Here is an 18,044-nt window from a genome sequence, read left to right as displayed (position 1 = left end):
ATACAAACTTATTAAATAAACATCACATAGAAACATCCGGACCTCTCAATCTGTCTCACAGAGCTTGTCCACCAACATACACTACAACAGCACATACAAACTTATTAATTTAAAGACATCACATAGAAACATCAGACCTCCACCAGTCTGTCTCACGGCTGCTTGTTCACCAACATACACTTACAACAGCACATACAAAACTTATTAAATAAACATCATTTAGGAAACATCAAGACCTCCCAGTCTGTCCTCACACGGAGCTTGTCCCTATACTACTACACTACAACAGCATATAACATTTCATTATTAACAATTACTAAATCCAGTAATGTTTTTGTGCAGTATATGTAATAGGATCCTACCTTTTCTAAATGAAATTTTTTCTGATTGTTTTACTTGCGTCGCCCCTAAGATTCTTTTTATGCTGCCAGCTGCAAAGATGAAAAAGAAAAATATTTGCAAACATTTATCTTTTCTTCTAATTATAACTTTTAAAGTTTCAACAAATCACAAAATATTCCCTGCTCGGTATTTATGTCAAAAGATACCTTTGATTTTTCAGGACTTCTATGACTGGTACAAGTCCAACTAGAACGCTTTTAAAGTAGTTCCCTTCATGATTATTATAACGTGAGGGCAAACATAGAACAGTTGTGTTTTAAATTACATTTATGAGTTGTATATTACACATTGAAGAGGATTATAGTTGAGTATTTATACATCTGTTGCTGACAAAATACAGAAATAGCATCAATATAGAAACTTCACCTGGAAACCATTTTTATAATACATCAGACAGATTTTCGAGAAAATATTTTGTACATCGGGGGACTTTTCCACAAGTATACTGTTTGCAACAGACTCAAAATTACCTATTATGTATTTACACATGTAAATCATTACTTTGTTTTCAAACCATCTTTTATATTTTAGTTTTTTGTTCCACAATAAAAGCCATACTCCTGAGTGTCCAGGGAAAAAGTTGTATGTAATAAATATGATTATAAATACCAGAAAATAGGAAATGAGGCAAAAAACGCTAGGTTATTAAAGCTAGTATATTAATAAATCTGAAAGAAAAGGCACAAAATAATACATCAAAAGTCAACATATCAAAAATCATTGCTCTAGGTCCAGAAATTTCAGGGTACCCATTAATGTACTGATGACAAGACTCGTGCCTAGTCTTTTGTTTGTAAGCATTAGGAATTTGAAATTACAACATTTAGATACAATTTAGAAACATCACTGAATCAAATTTATATACCATACCTCCAGGCAGATTTTGCATAAATTTCATGTACAAAGATTAATCACAGCAGACTCAAATACATATGAACAAGTTAAACAATTGCCTTTTGTTGTGATACCAAGGAATCAGAAATTATACTGTAAATAAGACCATCAACAACTTACCCTGGTTGGAAGCCTGGTAACCCAAGACCGACCCAATTGTTGCCTTATAAGGGTCTACACACGAGTTATAATGGGTATTACGATGATAACTTATCCGGATTGGTTCATTCTCTGTTTATATATGTACCACTAAATGTATTGATTGGTTCTGAAAGATTAGAGTACATCATACTATTAAAGATAGAAATCATTCATTTATTCATCATTTCTCAAACAAATGATACAAATTTCAATTAACTGTCCAAAGGTCTCATAAACTTTCCTTTCTAAATAATTTTTCTGCCAGCACGAAAATTCCTTATAAATCAATTTTGTTAAAACAAACAAAGAGGCCCAGAGGGCCTGTATCGCTCACCTGGTTTTGTAATGCCAAATAATTTTCTGAAATACAGGTTCATTGTTTCTTTTCTGAAGGAATTTTAATATTTTTAACCTCTAAATCCTCTATTGGGCCCCACCCCTCCTGCCCCCTGGGGGTCAAGAGCCAAAATTTATTCAAGTTCTGTTCCCCTTCCACAAAGGATGATTGTGGCCAATTTTGGTTACAATCCATGCAGAACTCTATGAGAAGTAGCGATTGATAGAATTTACCTCTATTTCCCCTATTGGGCCCCGCCCCATCCTGCTCCCCTGAGGGTCAGAGCCAAAATTTATACAAGTTCTGTTCTCCTACCCCGAAGGATGTTTGTGACCAAATTTAGTTACACATCCATACAAAAAACTCTAGGACAATTAAGTAGCAATTTATAGAATTTACCTATAATTCCCTATTGGGGCCCCCCCTCCTGCCCCGGGGACCAGAGCCAAAATTTATACAAACTCAGTTCTTATTCTCCCAAGGATATTTCTGGCCAAATTTGGTTACATTCCATGCAGAACTCTATGACTAGTAGCGAATTAAAGGGATTTACCTCTATTTCCCCTATTGGGCCCCACCCCTCCAGCCCCCGGGGGGCCAGAGCCAAAATTTATACAGGTTCTGTTTCCCCTTCCCCCAAGGATGTTTCTGGCCAAATTTGGTTACAATCCATGCAGAAACTCTACGACTAGTAGCAATTTATAGGATTTACCTCTATTTCCCCTATTGGGCCCCACCTCTCCTACCCCCAGGGGATCAGAGCCAAAATTTACACAAGTTCTGTTCCCCTTCCACAAAGGATGTTTGTGGCCAAATTTGGTTACAATCCATGCAGAACTCTATGAGAAGTAGCGATTGATAGAATTTACCTCTATTTCCCCTATTGGGCCCCGCCCCTCCTGCCCCCTGAGGGTCAGAGCCAAAATTTATACAAGTTCTGTTCTCCTACCCCGAAGGATGTTTGTGGCCAAATTTAGTTACAATCCATACAAAACTCTAGGACAATTAAGTAGCAATTTATAGAATTTACCTATAATTCCCCTATTGGGCCCCGCCCCTCCTGCCCCGGGGACCAGAGCCAAAATTTATACAAACTCAGTTCTTATTCTCCCAAGGATATTTCTGGCCAAATTTGGTTACATTCCATGCAGAACTCTATGACTAGTAGCGAATTAAAGGATTTACCTCTATTTCCCCTATTGGGCCCCACCCCTCGAGCCCCCGGGGGGCCAGAGCCAAAATTTATACAAGTTCTGTTCCCCTTCCCCCAAGGATGTTTCTGGCCAAATTTGGTTACAATCCATGTAGAACTCTATGACAAGTAGCGATTTAAAGGATTTACCTCTATTTCCCCTATTGGGCCCCGCCCCTCCTGCCCCCGGGGGGGTCAGAGCCAAAATTTATACAAGTTCTGTTCCCCTTCCCCCAAGGATGTTTGTGGCAAAATTTAGTTACAATCCATTCAGAACTCTATGACAAGTAGCGATTTAAAGGATTTACCTCTATTTCCCCTATTGGGCCCCGCCCCTCCTACCCCCCCGGGGGGGGTCAGAGCCAAAATTTATACAAGTTCTGTTCCCCTTCCCCCAAGGATGTTTGTGGCAAAATTTGGTTACAATCCATGCAGAACTCTATGACTAGTAGCGATTTAAAGGAAATGTTGACGGACAGACGGACGGACGGACGACGGACGGACGACGGAAGGACGACGGACGCCGCGCCATGACATAAGCTCACCGGCCCTTCGGGCCAGGTGAGCTAAAAACATGTTTTTAACAAACAAGATATTTGACTAAAGATAATTCATGATAACTGTGCACCATGTAAATTTTTTTATTTTTTGTCAATCAATTTTTTTTAATAATGCCTTACTGGCAGTGAAGAATTATCAAAAAATAAAACTAAACAACGAAAAAATCCTGTCTATATGTTAACTCTTTCACCCCTTTAAACACATTTGGACTCTTCCAATTCAATGCTGGAACAGTTCATTATGAATTTTCGGGGGTTAATGAGCTAAATATGGGCAGGATGCGACAGACTTGGATAACATTATTACCTATGCTATACTGGTAAACTTCTATTGGCCTATTGAAGACTTCTGATATAGCTTGCATTTCAACATGGTTTCCATGGCAATGGTCCATTCTCTTGCGGTTTAGATATGTGTTAAAATCTTCAGTTACATATTGTGAAAAATAATCTTCATTCTTGCCCTGTAAATTACAGAAATGAACAATAAGCAGTTGTATTATATCATTTTGTTAATTTGTGGTCAATTAGACAAGTTTTACTGTAGTTCTTCAGTTAAACTACATAATTTTATTCTAAGCAAAAAATTATTGAAGGCCCACTACCTTTCCAAAACAAAAATTAAAAGTTTCTTTTAAGACAATTATAACATACTAAGATTTATATTGATGACCCAAGATGAAGTTTATCGTTGACTTAAGATGAAGTTACAACACCAAACAAATATGAACTTCTCTGGGTAATCGATGTTTACAGCGAAGATTCATGAAGATTAATTTCGCTGTGTTGTCGTCTGGCAAAGTGATAGTCAACTAACATGTAGGAAACATGACGACCTGCGTTATGAAATTAACATTTAGTTCATTTTGATTAAATTGTTTATGCAACTCTACAAAATTATCAATCTCGTTTTACATTCCCATTTTAAACATTAAAAGCTGTTTCGGAAAGGTAGTGAACCTTAAAAAGTTAAAATAATCCAAGCAACATGTAACATCTTAGATCACATTAACAGTTGTTTAGAAGTAAAAGGATATTAAAATGAAATTTTACCATGTAATCCACACACAACTTGCGTACGACGGTGTGCATCTCTTGGTCCCCATATACCTGGTCAGCTGGAGAGTTAATGACACATATATCATGTTTAAATTCAAAGCAAATGACTTATATGTTAAAATCTGTAACTGGGGAGGTATATATATATATCTTTTATTGTAAACATGTATCAATGATTTTATTGTATTATGATTTATATTGATTTGCCTATAAAATATGTCTTTGCTAGTGTCAACTGCAACCTGATTTATGTACCGGTAAATAACAGTACAGTGTACACATGCACATTTCTATAGGTTCTTCAGTACATACCAACTGCTCTGAATAGACAGGCTCCATCCTCGGCCATTTTCTTTATCACCCAGCCTTTCTTATCTTTCATGGTTGTGTCAAATAGTCTTTCCAACTGAAGAAAATATCAATTAAATATAAAATTTAATCATAATTAGTCTATATTGCTTCTAGTATTTACCCATCCTCGATACTGCAGGGGTTATCATCACTAATGTTATACACACCCCTGGACTATGTCATAGTAAAATGAAGGCAACATAAGAAAGAGGTAAAATGGTTCTTTTATTGAAATTGAAAACAGTACACTGTGGTTGACTGTGTGACTTTGGAGTTGGGCATCACTCTTTCTTTTTTCTATTGAACTGCCTGAAAATTTACTATGAGTTGATAGCCCAGGGGTGGATATACATCAGTAATAGTAACCCCTGGAGTATCAAGATTTACCAAAGTAATATATATAATACACTCAAGGAATATTTAACGACAATATCTAATAATGATAATATGTATTTATAGACCTGAATGCAGTGCAATATGTAGATTTATTTATAATTACCTGAAGGTGTAATATTTCTCAAGAGTATGTCCGAGAGAAATATTACATTGTAGCGCGTAAATAAACTTTCATTTCACACAGCAACCATAAAATATAAATTTAAATTTGTAATATGGGGAATGAAACCTAAAATAATGGGCGATTCAATAACTTGTAATAACTGTAAATCCCTTACACATATTGAGTGTCAATTTTACACCTATATTTTCTTTACAGTGGGTCTCACTACTGTTCTTCATTTCCAGATTCCAGTCTTTTAATCTCTGGATAATTTATGTCAATATTGATGCGAATCGCGGAATTTGTCTTTTTAAGGTTCAAGAGTTGCCAAATTGTGAACTGTATACCTTTATTGTATATGCGAATTGGTGAATATTTAAGTCAGTACTCGCAAAATATAAATATCAAGTTTTTCCCCAATATTAATATTTCAGACTTGTCACTAGAGTCATTGTCAAAGTATTTAGGGAACACCCCAGTATGTAATATTGATAATAATGGAAAATTCATTGCAATAGAAATGAAATAAAGATTTCTGTATACACAACTCATCAGTAGAATGTTCATCAACTTTCATGATCACATGTTCTCTAACAGACCTACTGTACACGTACATCTGTCAGTGATAAGATACCGTTTGGAAAGGATCATATTACATAATGTAAACAGGTTTGTTTTATATGCGACATGTATGATATTGGTCATGACAATGGAATGTCAAGCATCCCCACCTCGTCTATGTTATCTGTCGGGTATGCTGGAGGGTTGTATTCATCCTCACTGTTGTATCCCTCCTCGTCATACTCTCGGGACGGACTCGCACCTCCCTGGCCGTGACCCCGATGTTTCCGGACGTTTCGATGGGGCGACGATCTATGTCTCCGCTTATTATGATTAGGGGCGGGTTCGTGTCCATCATAGGAACAACCCGCCTCAAGTGTGGCTGAATTATCGTCTCTAGATGTTGATGGAAGCCATCTGGTTGGGGAGTTTCGAGTCCTATTTACTTTTTCGTGTCGATTTTCTGGAGTAGATGGATGGTGTCCTTTGGAATGGTCCGATGATTCAACTTCATTCTTGTCTTTTGTTACTTTCTTTTTCGGTAAAATCGTCATTTTATGATAAAATTTCTACACAGCTTTCTTGCACACCAGCTTTTTGACAGCTGCTTTCTGTTGGAATGAAGATTTCTCTGGAAATAATTTCCCTACGATTCTCTTTCCATCGTCAAATTGCAAAATATGGCGTCTGGCTAACAAGCAGTCGATTTGGGTTTTGGTAGCTTCGCTCCGTTTGTGTGAATGGCACTGGCTCAACCACGTCGTATTCATCAGGTTAATCGACGTCACGACGAGCTTTATTTTGATCGTGCGCACCATCCTCGTTCCCAGTGTATACGTACTATAGTTTAATAGCAAAATGTCAGGGAGCGAGAATAGGTTTTTCTCAATCGGATAACTTCGGAAAATTTCCGCCAATCTTCGGAAATGATATCCTAACCTAACTATTTTATTTAGACATAAGAAACTGTTATTTATTCAGAGAAAAAAGTAATTAAAATGATTTTATATTAGGAAGAACATTATCGAAAGTTTTCTTATCTTGGATTTAAATTAATATTGGTAATTTTAGTTTGCGCTTTTCCATCTATGTAATTCGTAGGCCTATGTCTACATTGAAACACGTGTTTCTGGTTTACATTTTTTTAATTACAAGCATCACATTTGTCTGTAATACTATGATGTCGTTACTTAATTAATACAAAACTTGATTTAGCAGCGTATAGGATATTAACTATACATTTGATTAAAGATGTTATTAACTATATATATTTGTTTATTATATCATCAGCTAAGAATCTTTGAGAGTTGCAACTTGCAAGGACGAAAATTTTCATTAGCAAACCACCAAAATACATTAAATCAAAATTTATTATTTAATAAAATAGAAGAGAAACAAAGTCCATTTTATGTGTTACAGAATCACTTTTCAATATCACATATATCTGAGTTGATGCTATTTTTGTTGTCTGTTTTTCACTCCAACTTTTTTAATTACTTTTTAGCCTCTTTAATTTGCGCCAAGCTCATGCACTGGCTAGATGATTGGAGATAATCGGAAGGAGAGCTTTGCTATTCAGAATATATACATGTAACTCTGAGTCCCCAGAATGTTATAGACAATACCGAAGATTTCAACCATAAAAGCTTTTGGGCCGACAATGTGCCTTAAATGTTGTTTTTAACTTAAAAGAAAAATGGAACGCAAATAATAAAATACGCGACTTGATTTTGTATCATATATACACTGTATATGTACTGCATGTAGTTGGATTTTGAAGGCAATGTTTTGAAAACTATACAGAAAAAAACTCAGTTTAATTGATCTAAAATTCATTCTGTCATTGTATCATTTGTAAAAGTTCACTTACATTATGTAGAGACAATTTTTTTTTTTTTTTTTATTTATACCGCTGTTTGAATATAACAACAACAATTTGTGTTTCCGGACACATAAACACTGGCAAAAACATTGGAATTCAAAAGTATGATAGCCGATTGCAACATTTTATTACAAGCCTAACTATCAGTTCCGTAATTTCGGAATCTTGGTAAGAAGTTACATATAGTTGAGCTGCAGTGACTGAAAATGTAAATACGAAAATGTATACATTATGATTAGTGTATCATACGTTTTATCAACAGGCCTGATATATGTACGTAAGAAAAAGGTCGATAGAATCAAAAGTACACGATCCCTGATTGCAAAAACTTGAAAGCCCTTCATTGAATCAAATGCTTCAGGTCCAATACAGTCTCGGTATTTTGTCTGTGCTTACAGATTGACGTAAGTATCAAGGAATTATCATCAAACCCAACATGTGCACTAGACTATCTTTGACAAGTTCGTATTACAGGTAATCAAGTCGAGACCAATTAAGGTCAAATTCAAATTCAAATTCTTTTATTACTGTAGGCTTCTGCCCATCAGTACAAAATTACTATTAAGTTTAAGTACAAAATTGGTTTTAGAAAAATATTGTTTGCGTTCTCACAATTCCATTTCGTCATGAATTATTTCCAAACTTCACATATGGATAGCTAATTAATATACATATGTATCTTGGACAATGTCTAATTACATGGTCATCAGCTCAAGGTCAAGACTAAGGCAAACGTCGTAAGCGCTTAAGTGATTGAAAAGATCATTTATTGCTTTACCAAGACCAGAAACATATAGAGAGATTGGCAACTCCACCACCTAAAATTACGATCTACAGATATGTACCTCTGTCTGTGCTTAGGGGTTTATAGTTAAAAATATTTAAATACCAGAGAAACCTTTTATATGTTATATACAAGTTCAGTAATTTTCAGATGGTTTGAGTACAATTTTGGAACGAAAAAAAAATTTTTTTTTAACTTATTTGATAAAAAAAAAAATGAACTTCAGTTTTGAATGTCTGATTTTCAAGAAACCAGGTAAAATTGCTGATTTTTAGGCTTTCAAAAATCCTATTAAATATATCAATCGGACTTTGCATTGATGCAGAAATATCATGTTTAAAATAATAAACTTAAAAGTAGTTACCCAATGGAAATGCCTATAAGCCGGAGGTCCCTCTGTCTTTCAACAAAAAACAAAGGAGCTTCCAACCTCTATGTAGAGATGTTTCTGACAATACTAAGTATGTTTCTTCATGCACGACAAGAAGTCATTCAATGATTTTATCATACATGCCAACTTTTCAAAAATTCTCAAAGGGGAGAAAGTTTCGACTCGACAACACATTTCGCGCTCAAGTGCAATAGAAGTTTGAAAGCAAATTTCTTACACAAGGGAAGATAATCAGCATATTTGTTCTCTTTAATAAGAGATAATAGAAAAATTCTTCTGTCTAATTTATAGATAAATTGCTTCATTTGAAAAGGAACTGAATTCTTTTGTTTTTGTCAGACATCTAATGAGACCTAAAGACGGAAATGTATTGATACAAAGCAACAAAGATATTTTCATATGAAAATACTTTCAAATTTACAACGGTTATTATTTATAAAGGTAATGGAATAATACATGAAAGCATCTAAATAATTTTCCCTCCTTAGGTTTCTGTATAATTATGTAAATATAACAAACAATCATTCATCAGTTCATATGATCTTTTAATAAATCAAAATAAATCAACAATGATGAAGTTTCGAGCGTCATGAAATGTACCAGAAAAACCAAGGAAATCAACCCGCAAGCTACATAAAGGAGTTCTAAGGAAAAATCAGCGCGACAACAAACACATAGAAGGAAAATGTGCGTGTATCCCTAATCAACAATTTATCGAGCTACAGAAAATGGGCACCGCCTCATAAGCAGCCGTGTTGCTACTTCCAGCCAGAACGGTAAAGCCAGTTTTTATCATGAATTTGATATATTTGCACTAGAACTGTCCCTAAAGAATCATGTAGAACTGTACAGAGCAATAGGCAATGTAGTTCCCATAGAACAATTAATCGGACTTCAGCGTGTCCGAGGAATGTGGAGGATTTACCTCGACAGTTATGAGTCGCGACTCAAACTTATCACTCAAGGGCTTGTCGTTAGGAGCAAATCCATCAAGATATATGCAAACAATCCAGTAATAGGGAATACATACGATGAAAACACTACACTAATTCGAGTGAAAAATGTTCCACTATCTGCCTTTGATGGTCAAATCAAACGTGACCTTGAGCTCAAAGGTTGTGAAATTCAGAGCCTATATAGAGAAAGACTTAGAGTGATGGATACCTCACCAATTGTGAAACCGGTGACCGAATAGTTATTGTCAAGAAGCTGGAAAATCCACTTCCAACATCAATGACCATAGGGGGAAAATACAGAGCCATGATAAGACACAGAGGTCAACCCAATGAGAACGCTCACTGTAGCAACTGTCTGCAGGCTGGCCACGTAGCCAGAGACTGTATTAACGATAAAGTGTGCAGACATTGCAAGAGCCCAGGTCATATCCAGTCTAACTGTCCTTCATTGTTGAAAGATGACAATAGCGCTGATGAAAGCTCCGATGATGAGAGCGACAGCGAAGATGACGACGAACAAATCGATGATGGCAATGAAACTAAGTCCGAAAGCCAAACGGAAACCCATAAGCCTCCAATTGCAACTGATACAACCAATGTGCCCTCAACAGACATAACCCCTGTGCCCTCATCCGGATCAACAAATGTGCCCTCATCAGCAGCAGAGTCAACAGATTCCAAAGATGAGCCAAGAAAACGAAAAAAGAGCAAAAAATCAAAAGGTAAAAAACAAGAAAGTAAACAACCACAGAATCAGACAATCATAGACTCTTTCCTGAAAGAGACTCCCTCCAGAAAATCAAGTCAACTCCCGTCGGATGTCAGATCCCCACTGGATGAACTGAACAATACCCCAAAGAAAAAATGTAATGCCAAATGACAAAAAAGAGAGTATTTATGCTTAACTGAAATTTATTAAAAACAATCATAAAAAACTACATTCAAGATATGGATAGAAGGAAAGAAGTTAAAATTTGTATAAATTTATCTCTTTTTGAAAATGCCACAAAGTTTTACACAGCATATACTTACAAATGCCTAAAATATCAAGTAAGTTGGTTAAAATATGCACAATGCTATATATTACCCGTTATAATATTCCTAAGTATATTATTTTATAACAGTATATTTAGTATAGTTCTAAGTGTATCACATTATGTTTGTTGTGTATCATATAATAATAGTATATATAAATACACAAAATATTATGAAAACTGGTTAAAATTTGCACAAAGTTATACAGTATATGTGATAATATCTCTATATATACCGGTATCATATTATACCAGTATCAAATTTCTAAGTTTAGTATATTATGCCAGTTATGTGTTTCACGTGATTGTAGTACTAAGTATAGTATATTGTAACAGTAGGATATCTGTAAGTGTATCACAATGCATCTGTTATGACATATGTGAATTACATTACATTTTTATACATAAATGCTTAACATGTTATAAAAGCTGGTTAACATATACACAAAATTGTATATTACATGAGAAAATATTTCTATTTATATTATATATTATCAGTGTAATATATTATACTAATATGATAATATGTGTGATATTTAGAAGAGTGTTACAGATTATTAAATATGAAAGTTTATTCCAGGAATCACTTATACATATAATAATTCAAAGTTTATATGCATATGGTCACTTAAATCAAAATATGCACGTATTGAATTATTATATCTCAAAGATAATATATCATCACAATGATATTACTATTTGCTCATATCCTAATTTTGATAAGAATAAAATTATCTTGATATATTATCTGCAAGGTAATATTACTAAAGTGCTAAAAAGATTTTTTCTAATATTATTAGAATTCAACATATGGTACAACTCTATAAAAAGAGAAATGAAATTGAATAACCTACCTCTGATTCAATTGTTTTTTTAAGTGTATGTGTGCATACAATTTTTATACATGAAAGTATATGAAGACATCCGGCTATGTGTATGTAAACATACTAGTGTGGTCGGCAGGTGTATATATGTATATATATGTGACTATGAGACTGTATGTCTGCTGTTTAGATATGTATGTACGATTATATTTTTATAAATTTTATCTGCAATACATAAATGAATAGTATACGTAAGAATGGATACATTCCTGGCTAGATCTTTTTCGAGTGTGTATATACATGTAGGTGTAATATACATAATACTTACCAAAATATTTTTACTCTTCTACATAACATGTTGCAGAAACTACATTTTTTGACTGCTAACACACAAGGTTTAGGTGATAAACAAAAACGAGAGAGATTCTATACATGGGCTAAATATCAAAAAGGTAACATAATCCTGGCACAAGAAACACATTTTACAGCAACTAATGCCCCATTCGTACAATCAGAATGGAATGGTGAAGTATTACATAATTTTGGCACCAGCCAGAGCTGTGGGGTAGCTATCTTTCTAACAAAAAACTTAGAGTATGAGATAATTGATGTACACAGAGACAACGATGGCAGGCTTTTGCTAGTTAATTTGAAAATAAATGACAATGTTTACACAATAATAAATATTTATGCCCCTAATGATAAAAACAGGAGAAATATTTTTTTTAAAAATTTGAAAACATTTACACAAGAACACAGTTTAGGCCTAATTATCATAGGTGGAGATTGGAATGAAATTCAAGACACCAAATCTGACAGAAAATCTAGAGTAAACCCCCAAAAACCTGTAAAATCTTTAAAGTCACTGATAAACGAATGTCGTTTAATAGACTGTTGGAGAATAAAACACCCAACCACAAAACAGTTTACATGGAAGCGGAAAAATGTAAATAATGAGGCTAGTAGAATTGACTATTTCCTTATACAAAATGAACTTATTCATAAAATTTCATCAACTGATATAAGACCAGTATTAATTAAATACACTGATCATCAAGCTGTATCACTTTATCTAAATGTTGAAAAAACAATACGTGGACCAGGGTATTGGAAGTTAAACAATAGTCTGCTAAATGATTATATGTACCAAAAAAAAATAATAATTGAAGTACTTAATGAATTTAAAAAATTAAAAGAAGATAAAAGCATGTCAAGTCGAATGATATGGGATCTATGTAAAACTGAAATTCGCGAAAGATCAATTGAATATGGAAAAAAGAAATCAAAATTAAGAAAGAATATTATTTCTGTATTAGAAAATAAACTTAAAAAGCTTAACGAAGAAAATACAGACACAGCAGAAGAAATAGATCAAGTCACAGAACAGATAGAAGAACAATACACTCAAATAGCTCTCGGTTCGCAAATAAGATCACGCGCTAAGTGGTTTGAACATGGTGAAAAGAACACTAAATATTTTCTTTCTTTAGAAAAAGGAAGACAAATTAAAAAATCCATTACTAAACTAAAAAATGAAAAGGAAGAATTACTGACAAAACAAGAAGACATAATCAAATATGAGAAACAGTTCTATGAAAAAATGTATACATCAAAAAACCCAAATGTAGATGACATAAAGCAGTATTTAGGTTCAATAAATTTTGAAAAGATACTATCTGAGGAAGATAGCAATAAATGTGAAGGTTTATTAATTGAAAATGAATGCTATATAGCTATAAATAAGATGAAATTAAACAAAGCTCCAGGCTCAGATGGATTAACAATAGAATTTTACAAAATATTTTGGCCACATTTAAAAGAAATGTTAATAGATTGTCTAAATGAAGGCTATTTACAAAATCAACTAGCATATTCACAGAGAGTAGGAATATTATCATTAATGTTTAAAAAAAATGATCCATTAGACTTAAATAATTGGCGACCATTGACACTTCTAAATATAGATTATAAGATATTAGCTCATTGTCTATCTGAAAGAATAAAACCCATCCTACCTAAAATAATAAATACTGATCAGAATGGCTTTATCAAAGGGCGCGACATAAGATATAGCATTAGACTTATTCAGGATATAATAGAATATGCCGAGAAATTTAATATTACTGGATCTATACTATTTTTAGATTTTGCCAAGGCATTTGATTCAATAGAATGGGAATTTATGTTTCATACTTTGAAAAAATTTGGATTTAAAGAAAGTTTTATGAAATGGGTTTTCAGTCCTATACAGTGATATATATTGCATAATAACAAACAATGGATGGCTATCAGAACCAGTAAAGATTATGCGCGGAATCCGTCAAGGATGTCCGTTATCAGCTCTACTTTTTGTAATAACAGTCGAGACATTATCAATGAAAATGAGACAAGATATCAATATTCATGGAATCCAAATTAAAAATTCACAAGAAAGACATTTTAAAATCTCACAACTAGCAGATGACACCACCCTCTTCTTGAAACATAAAAAAGACATAACTGCAGCCCTAAATGCTATAGAGATATTTGGTAGTCTTTCAGGATTAATCCTAAATAGAAAAAAATCACTAGGTCTAAAATTAGGAATTAATAAAATAAACATAGAAGATGACTTTGAAAAGATTGATTGGTCACAAAGTGAAATAAAAGCACTAGGAGTATACTTTGGGCTTAATGCTATTAAAACATCTCAAATCAACTGGGAAAGTAAGATTGAAAAAAAATAAATAAATTAGTCAATACATGGAAAAGGAGGAAATTATCAATGATAGGGAAAATACAAATTGTTAAATCATTACTTATTCCTCAATTATCTTATCTTATATCTGTACTGACTATACCAAAACATATTGTAACAGAAGTAGAAAAAATTATTTACAATTTCATTTGGGAGGGTAAAAGTGAGAAGGTAAAGCGAAAAAAACTCTATGCAGATCATATAGCGAAGGAGGTCTTAACACACTTGATCTCAACTCCTATATTACAACTGTACAATTAGGATGGATAAAAAAATTAAAAAGCAATGAAGAAAATCAATGGAAAATCATACCAAGATTATTTTTAAATCAATTTGGAGAAGATTTGTTAATTTTTTCAATGAATATAAAACACACAAAACAACTAGAAGATTTCTCTAACATTCCACAATTCTATCAAAATATCATTAATGCTTGGGTAGACATAAATGGGAGAAATGTGAAACCCCCCAAAAACATAACAGATATTGGAAAACAAATAATATGGGGCAATCAATTCATCACATATAATAATAGATCATTGATCTTTAAAAATTGGATAAAAAGTAATATCATCACTATAAAAGATCTGTTAGATGTTGAAGGATACATAAATGAAAATGTAATATTGAACATATTACAAGATAAACACAATTGGATATCACAAATATCAATACTTAAAAACGCAATACCTAAAATATGGCAGGAAAAATTAAAAAAATCAGATATATCAAAATACAACATAAATGAGAAATATTATGAACTGTCAGTTGTTATGACACCCTCACTAAAAACAATACCTATAATTAAAATTACAAACAAAATCATATACAACAACCTGATTGAGAAAATATCAGTTAGACCGATTGCATATATATCATGGGAAAACACATTTATACATTTTAAAAAATCCGAGATAGAACACAAATTAAGAAAATCCCTTCAGTGCACCTTTAAACATTTTGAAGACAATAGAATGAAAATATTTAAATGGAAACTGATTAACAGAGTTCTGGCAAATAATTACCTACTTTATAAATGGAAAATAAAAGATAGTCCACTATGTAATACATGCGGAGTTGAAGAAAATTACAAACACTTTTTTGTAGAATGTAAATATATTAAATCATTTATTGCACATGTCAGCGATATGTTCAGTAAACTAGGTTATTGCAAAAAAATGGTGACATTGGAAAATATAGTGTTAGGTTATAAAATTGATTATGAAAAATATGAAGGAGTTAACTTTCTACTTACTTATATAGGCTACGTCATTTACAAGGCCTACTACACAAGCAATTGTAAACAAAAAGCAATAAACCTAGAACATTCACTCAGACGAGAATTACACTCAGTCATGAGAACTAAAAAGTACAACAAATCACCTCTCCCAACATTCATAAAATCAGCTTGTGAAATCCTCGGAATAAAATCTTGACTCCGATATTCTGTGAAACTTTGATAGTAAATCCAGTTGGTTTTCAGTAAAATGACATCAAGATTCACACTCAAATCTTCCTAATCCTTCACCATAATTTTCACTGTCCTTGATAACTTTCCATGTAGCTGTCCTTTACAGTACACTTCATCTGAAAAAGATTAAACAGAACGACACGTGTCATAATATATTGGAAAATAATTATTTTTGTGCAATATTAAGTAAAATACACTATTTATACTGACGTACATAATACTCACCTGAAATAGTTATCTGTTCAAACCATTGTTTTCTCCACATACATACAAATACTTCGCACAGGTACTTCTCCAACGAAAAAACCACGTGTATGTTGTTTTCGTTATGATTTCCGGTTATGAGAGTTATCTTCTTCCGGTTTACACTAGTCATCGACTCAATATTTTTTTTTTCATTTCGATTTGCTTTATTATGGTCATCGACAAATTCGTTATAAAACTACTATAAAAGTCAAAATATATGATGTATTATTTATATGTTGCAAAATAGTAATTTATCCATTGCATAGTTCATTCGCATTTTGTCTGAGTTATGTCCCTTGAAAATCTTTGATTTAATATCCAAAATCACATTTTTTAATGTCATGGTATTGCAAATGAGACAAACTTTTAATTTATATATTCAAATACATTAACTTTATTACAATATGTTTAATAAGCAATAATTTTTTTACGTCTATACCTATATTTTTGTGTCTGAAGGTTCCTGAAAGCAAAAATAAAAGTTACTTATTTTCCTGATTGGTAAAACTATCAGACACTTTGTTGATTATTTTTTCAAAATGGCCGCCGCAGAAAAGTTAAAAATATCATGTATTTTGAAACTTAATTGATTTGGAATCCTAATTTTTGTGTCAATGCCTTTATGAAAATTGGTTTTCAATATGGCCATCATTTTATAATTAAATGGGTTGATAAATATATTATTTCTATCTTGAATTATTAATGAATTAAAATATTCACTGGCGTTGTTTATATAGTCCTCGTCCTCGAACAAGTGGTAAAGGTATAGTTTTTGTCGTGTTGTTTCGTCAGTCTTTCCTTCCACCACTCAATTTTTCATCTTTGCGTTCGTGGTCTTATCTTGATGTTAAATACTATGAAGCATTTAGTACTTATAATGTGATGTATGGTTTCATCTTGATTAGGTTATTGTGAAATACCAAAACCAAATCACTATAACATATTTTTGACCTCATGCAATTTAACAAAAAACGTGTTTGGGCTATATTTTCATTTTCATAGGACACTGGAATTTCATACCTGGTGCATGAATTCGGGAAATCGGTGGAGCGCATACCAAAACCAAGAAACTGTGACATATATTTCATCCATTGCCATCCATTGAAAAAAACTCTTCTAGATCTTAATATAGATCTATTAGCATTATAACAGCTAATGTCATGGGAAAATGGCCATCTCTATTTGCAATATATGCAATTCATGGCAGACAACAGCAATGTCAGTCGTTTCGCTTCATTTATTCTAAGCGCTATGCAAGAACAGGGACTGCCACTTTTACAGACTATGATGTGTCTCAGCCAGGGGACAGAAACAGAGACTTTCTCATAACCTTAGCTTGGCCAAGAGTGTGGCCATGTCAAGAGAGACTTTAGGAAGAAGAAACAACATCACATCCAAAATTCTTAATCTGGTATCCATTTCATAAACATTGTAATTAATGGATTTTTGTTTCTTGATTTTGATATGTGATATACTGTCTTATCTAGGATTACCCAAACATCAATTTATTATGTTATCATGGAGTAACAGTTAGACGTCTTAATCATTTTTTTAAATAAATAAATAAATAAATAAAATAAATAAATGACTAATAAACCCCACACGTTTAACAAATTGAAATTCATTATTTTGTATAACATCACAGAGAAAACTATTAAAAAGATTGATAGGTTAAAAGATTATGGCATCTTTAATGCATTACATACATATCTAATGATGAAAA

At 33.0% G+C, this 18,044-nt stretch overlaps 1 protein-coding gene, 1 long non-coding RNA gene and 1 pseudogene across 2 annotated transcripts; 1 reads left to right on the top strand and 2 right to left on the bottom strand.

Annotated features, from left to right (window-relative positions):
- Nucleotides 1–45: 45 nt before the first annotated feature.
- LOC138325916 (OTU domain-containing protein 5-like) lies at nt 46–6,884 on the bottom strand (annotated as a pseudogene).
- A 3,402-nt stretch (nt 6,885–10,286) lies between these two features.
- On the top strand, nt 10,287–10,889 carry LOC138326521 (zinc finger CCHC domain-containing protein 10-like). The gene has a single exon (XM_069272620.1). The coding sequence runs from the start codon at nt 10,287–10,289 to the stop codon at nt 10,887–10,889; it is 603 nt and encodes a 200-aa protein (XP_069128721.1).
- Nucleotides 10,890–16,033: 5,144 nt separating this feature from the next.
- On the bottom strand, nt 16,034–16,742 carry LOC138325915 (uncharacterized). The gene is made up of 2 exons (XR_011208838.1): nt 16,301–16,742; nt 16,034–16,191 (listed from the first exon to the last, which is right to left on the bottom strand). It is a non-coding gene; the product is annotated as an uncharacterized lncRNA (long non-coding RNA).
- Between the last annotated feature and the right edge of the window lie 1,302 nt (nt 16,743–18,044).

The sequence above is a fragment of the Argopecten irradians genome, chromosome 6 (assembly GCF_041381155.1).
Source record: "Argopecten irradians isolate NY chromosome 6, Ai_NY, whole genome shotgun sequence".
In the NCBI taxonomy this organism is placed as follows: domain Eukaryota; kingdom Metazoa; phylum Mollusca; class Bivalvia; order Pectinida; family Pectinidae; genus Argopecten; species Argopecten irradians.
This window is presented reverse-complemented; position numbering and strand designations above follow the sequence as displayed.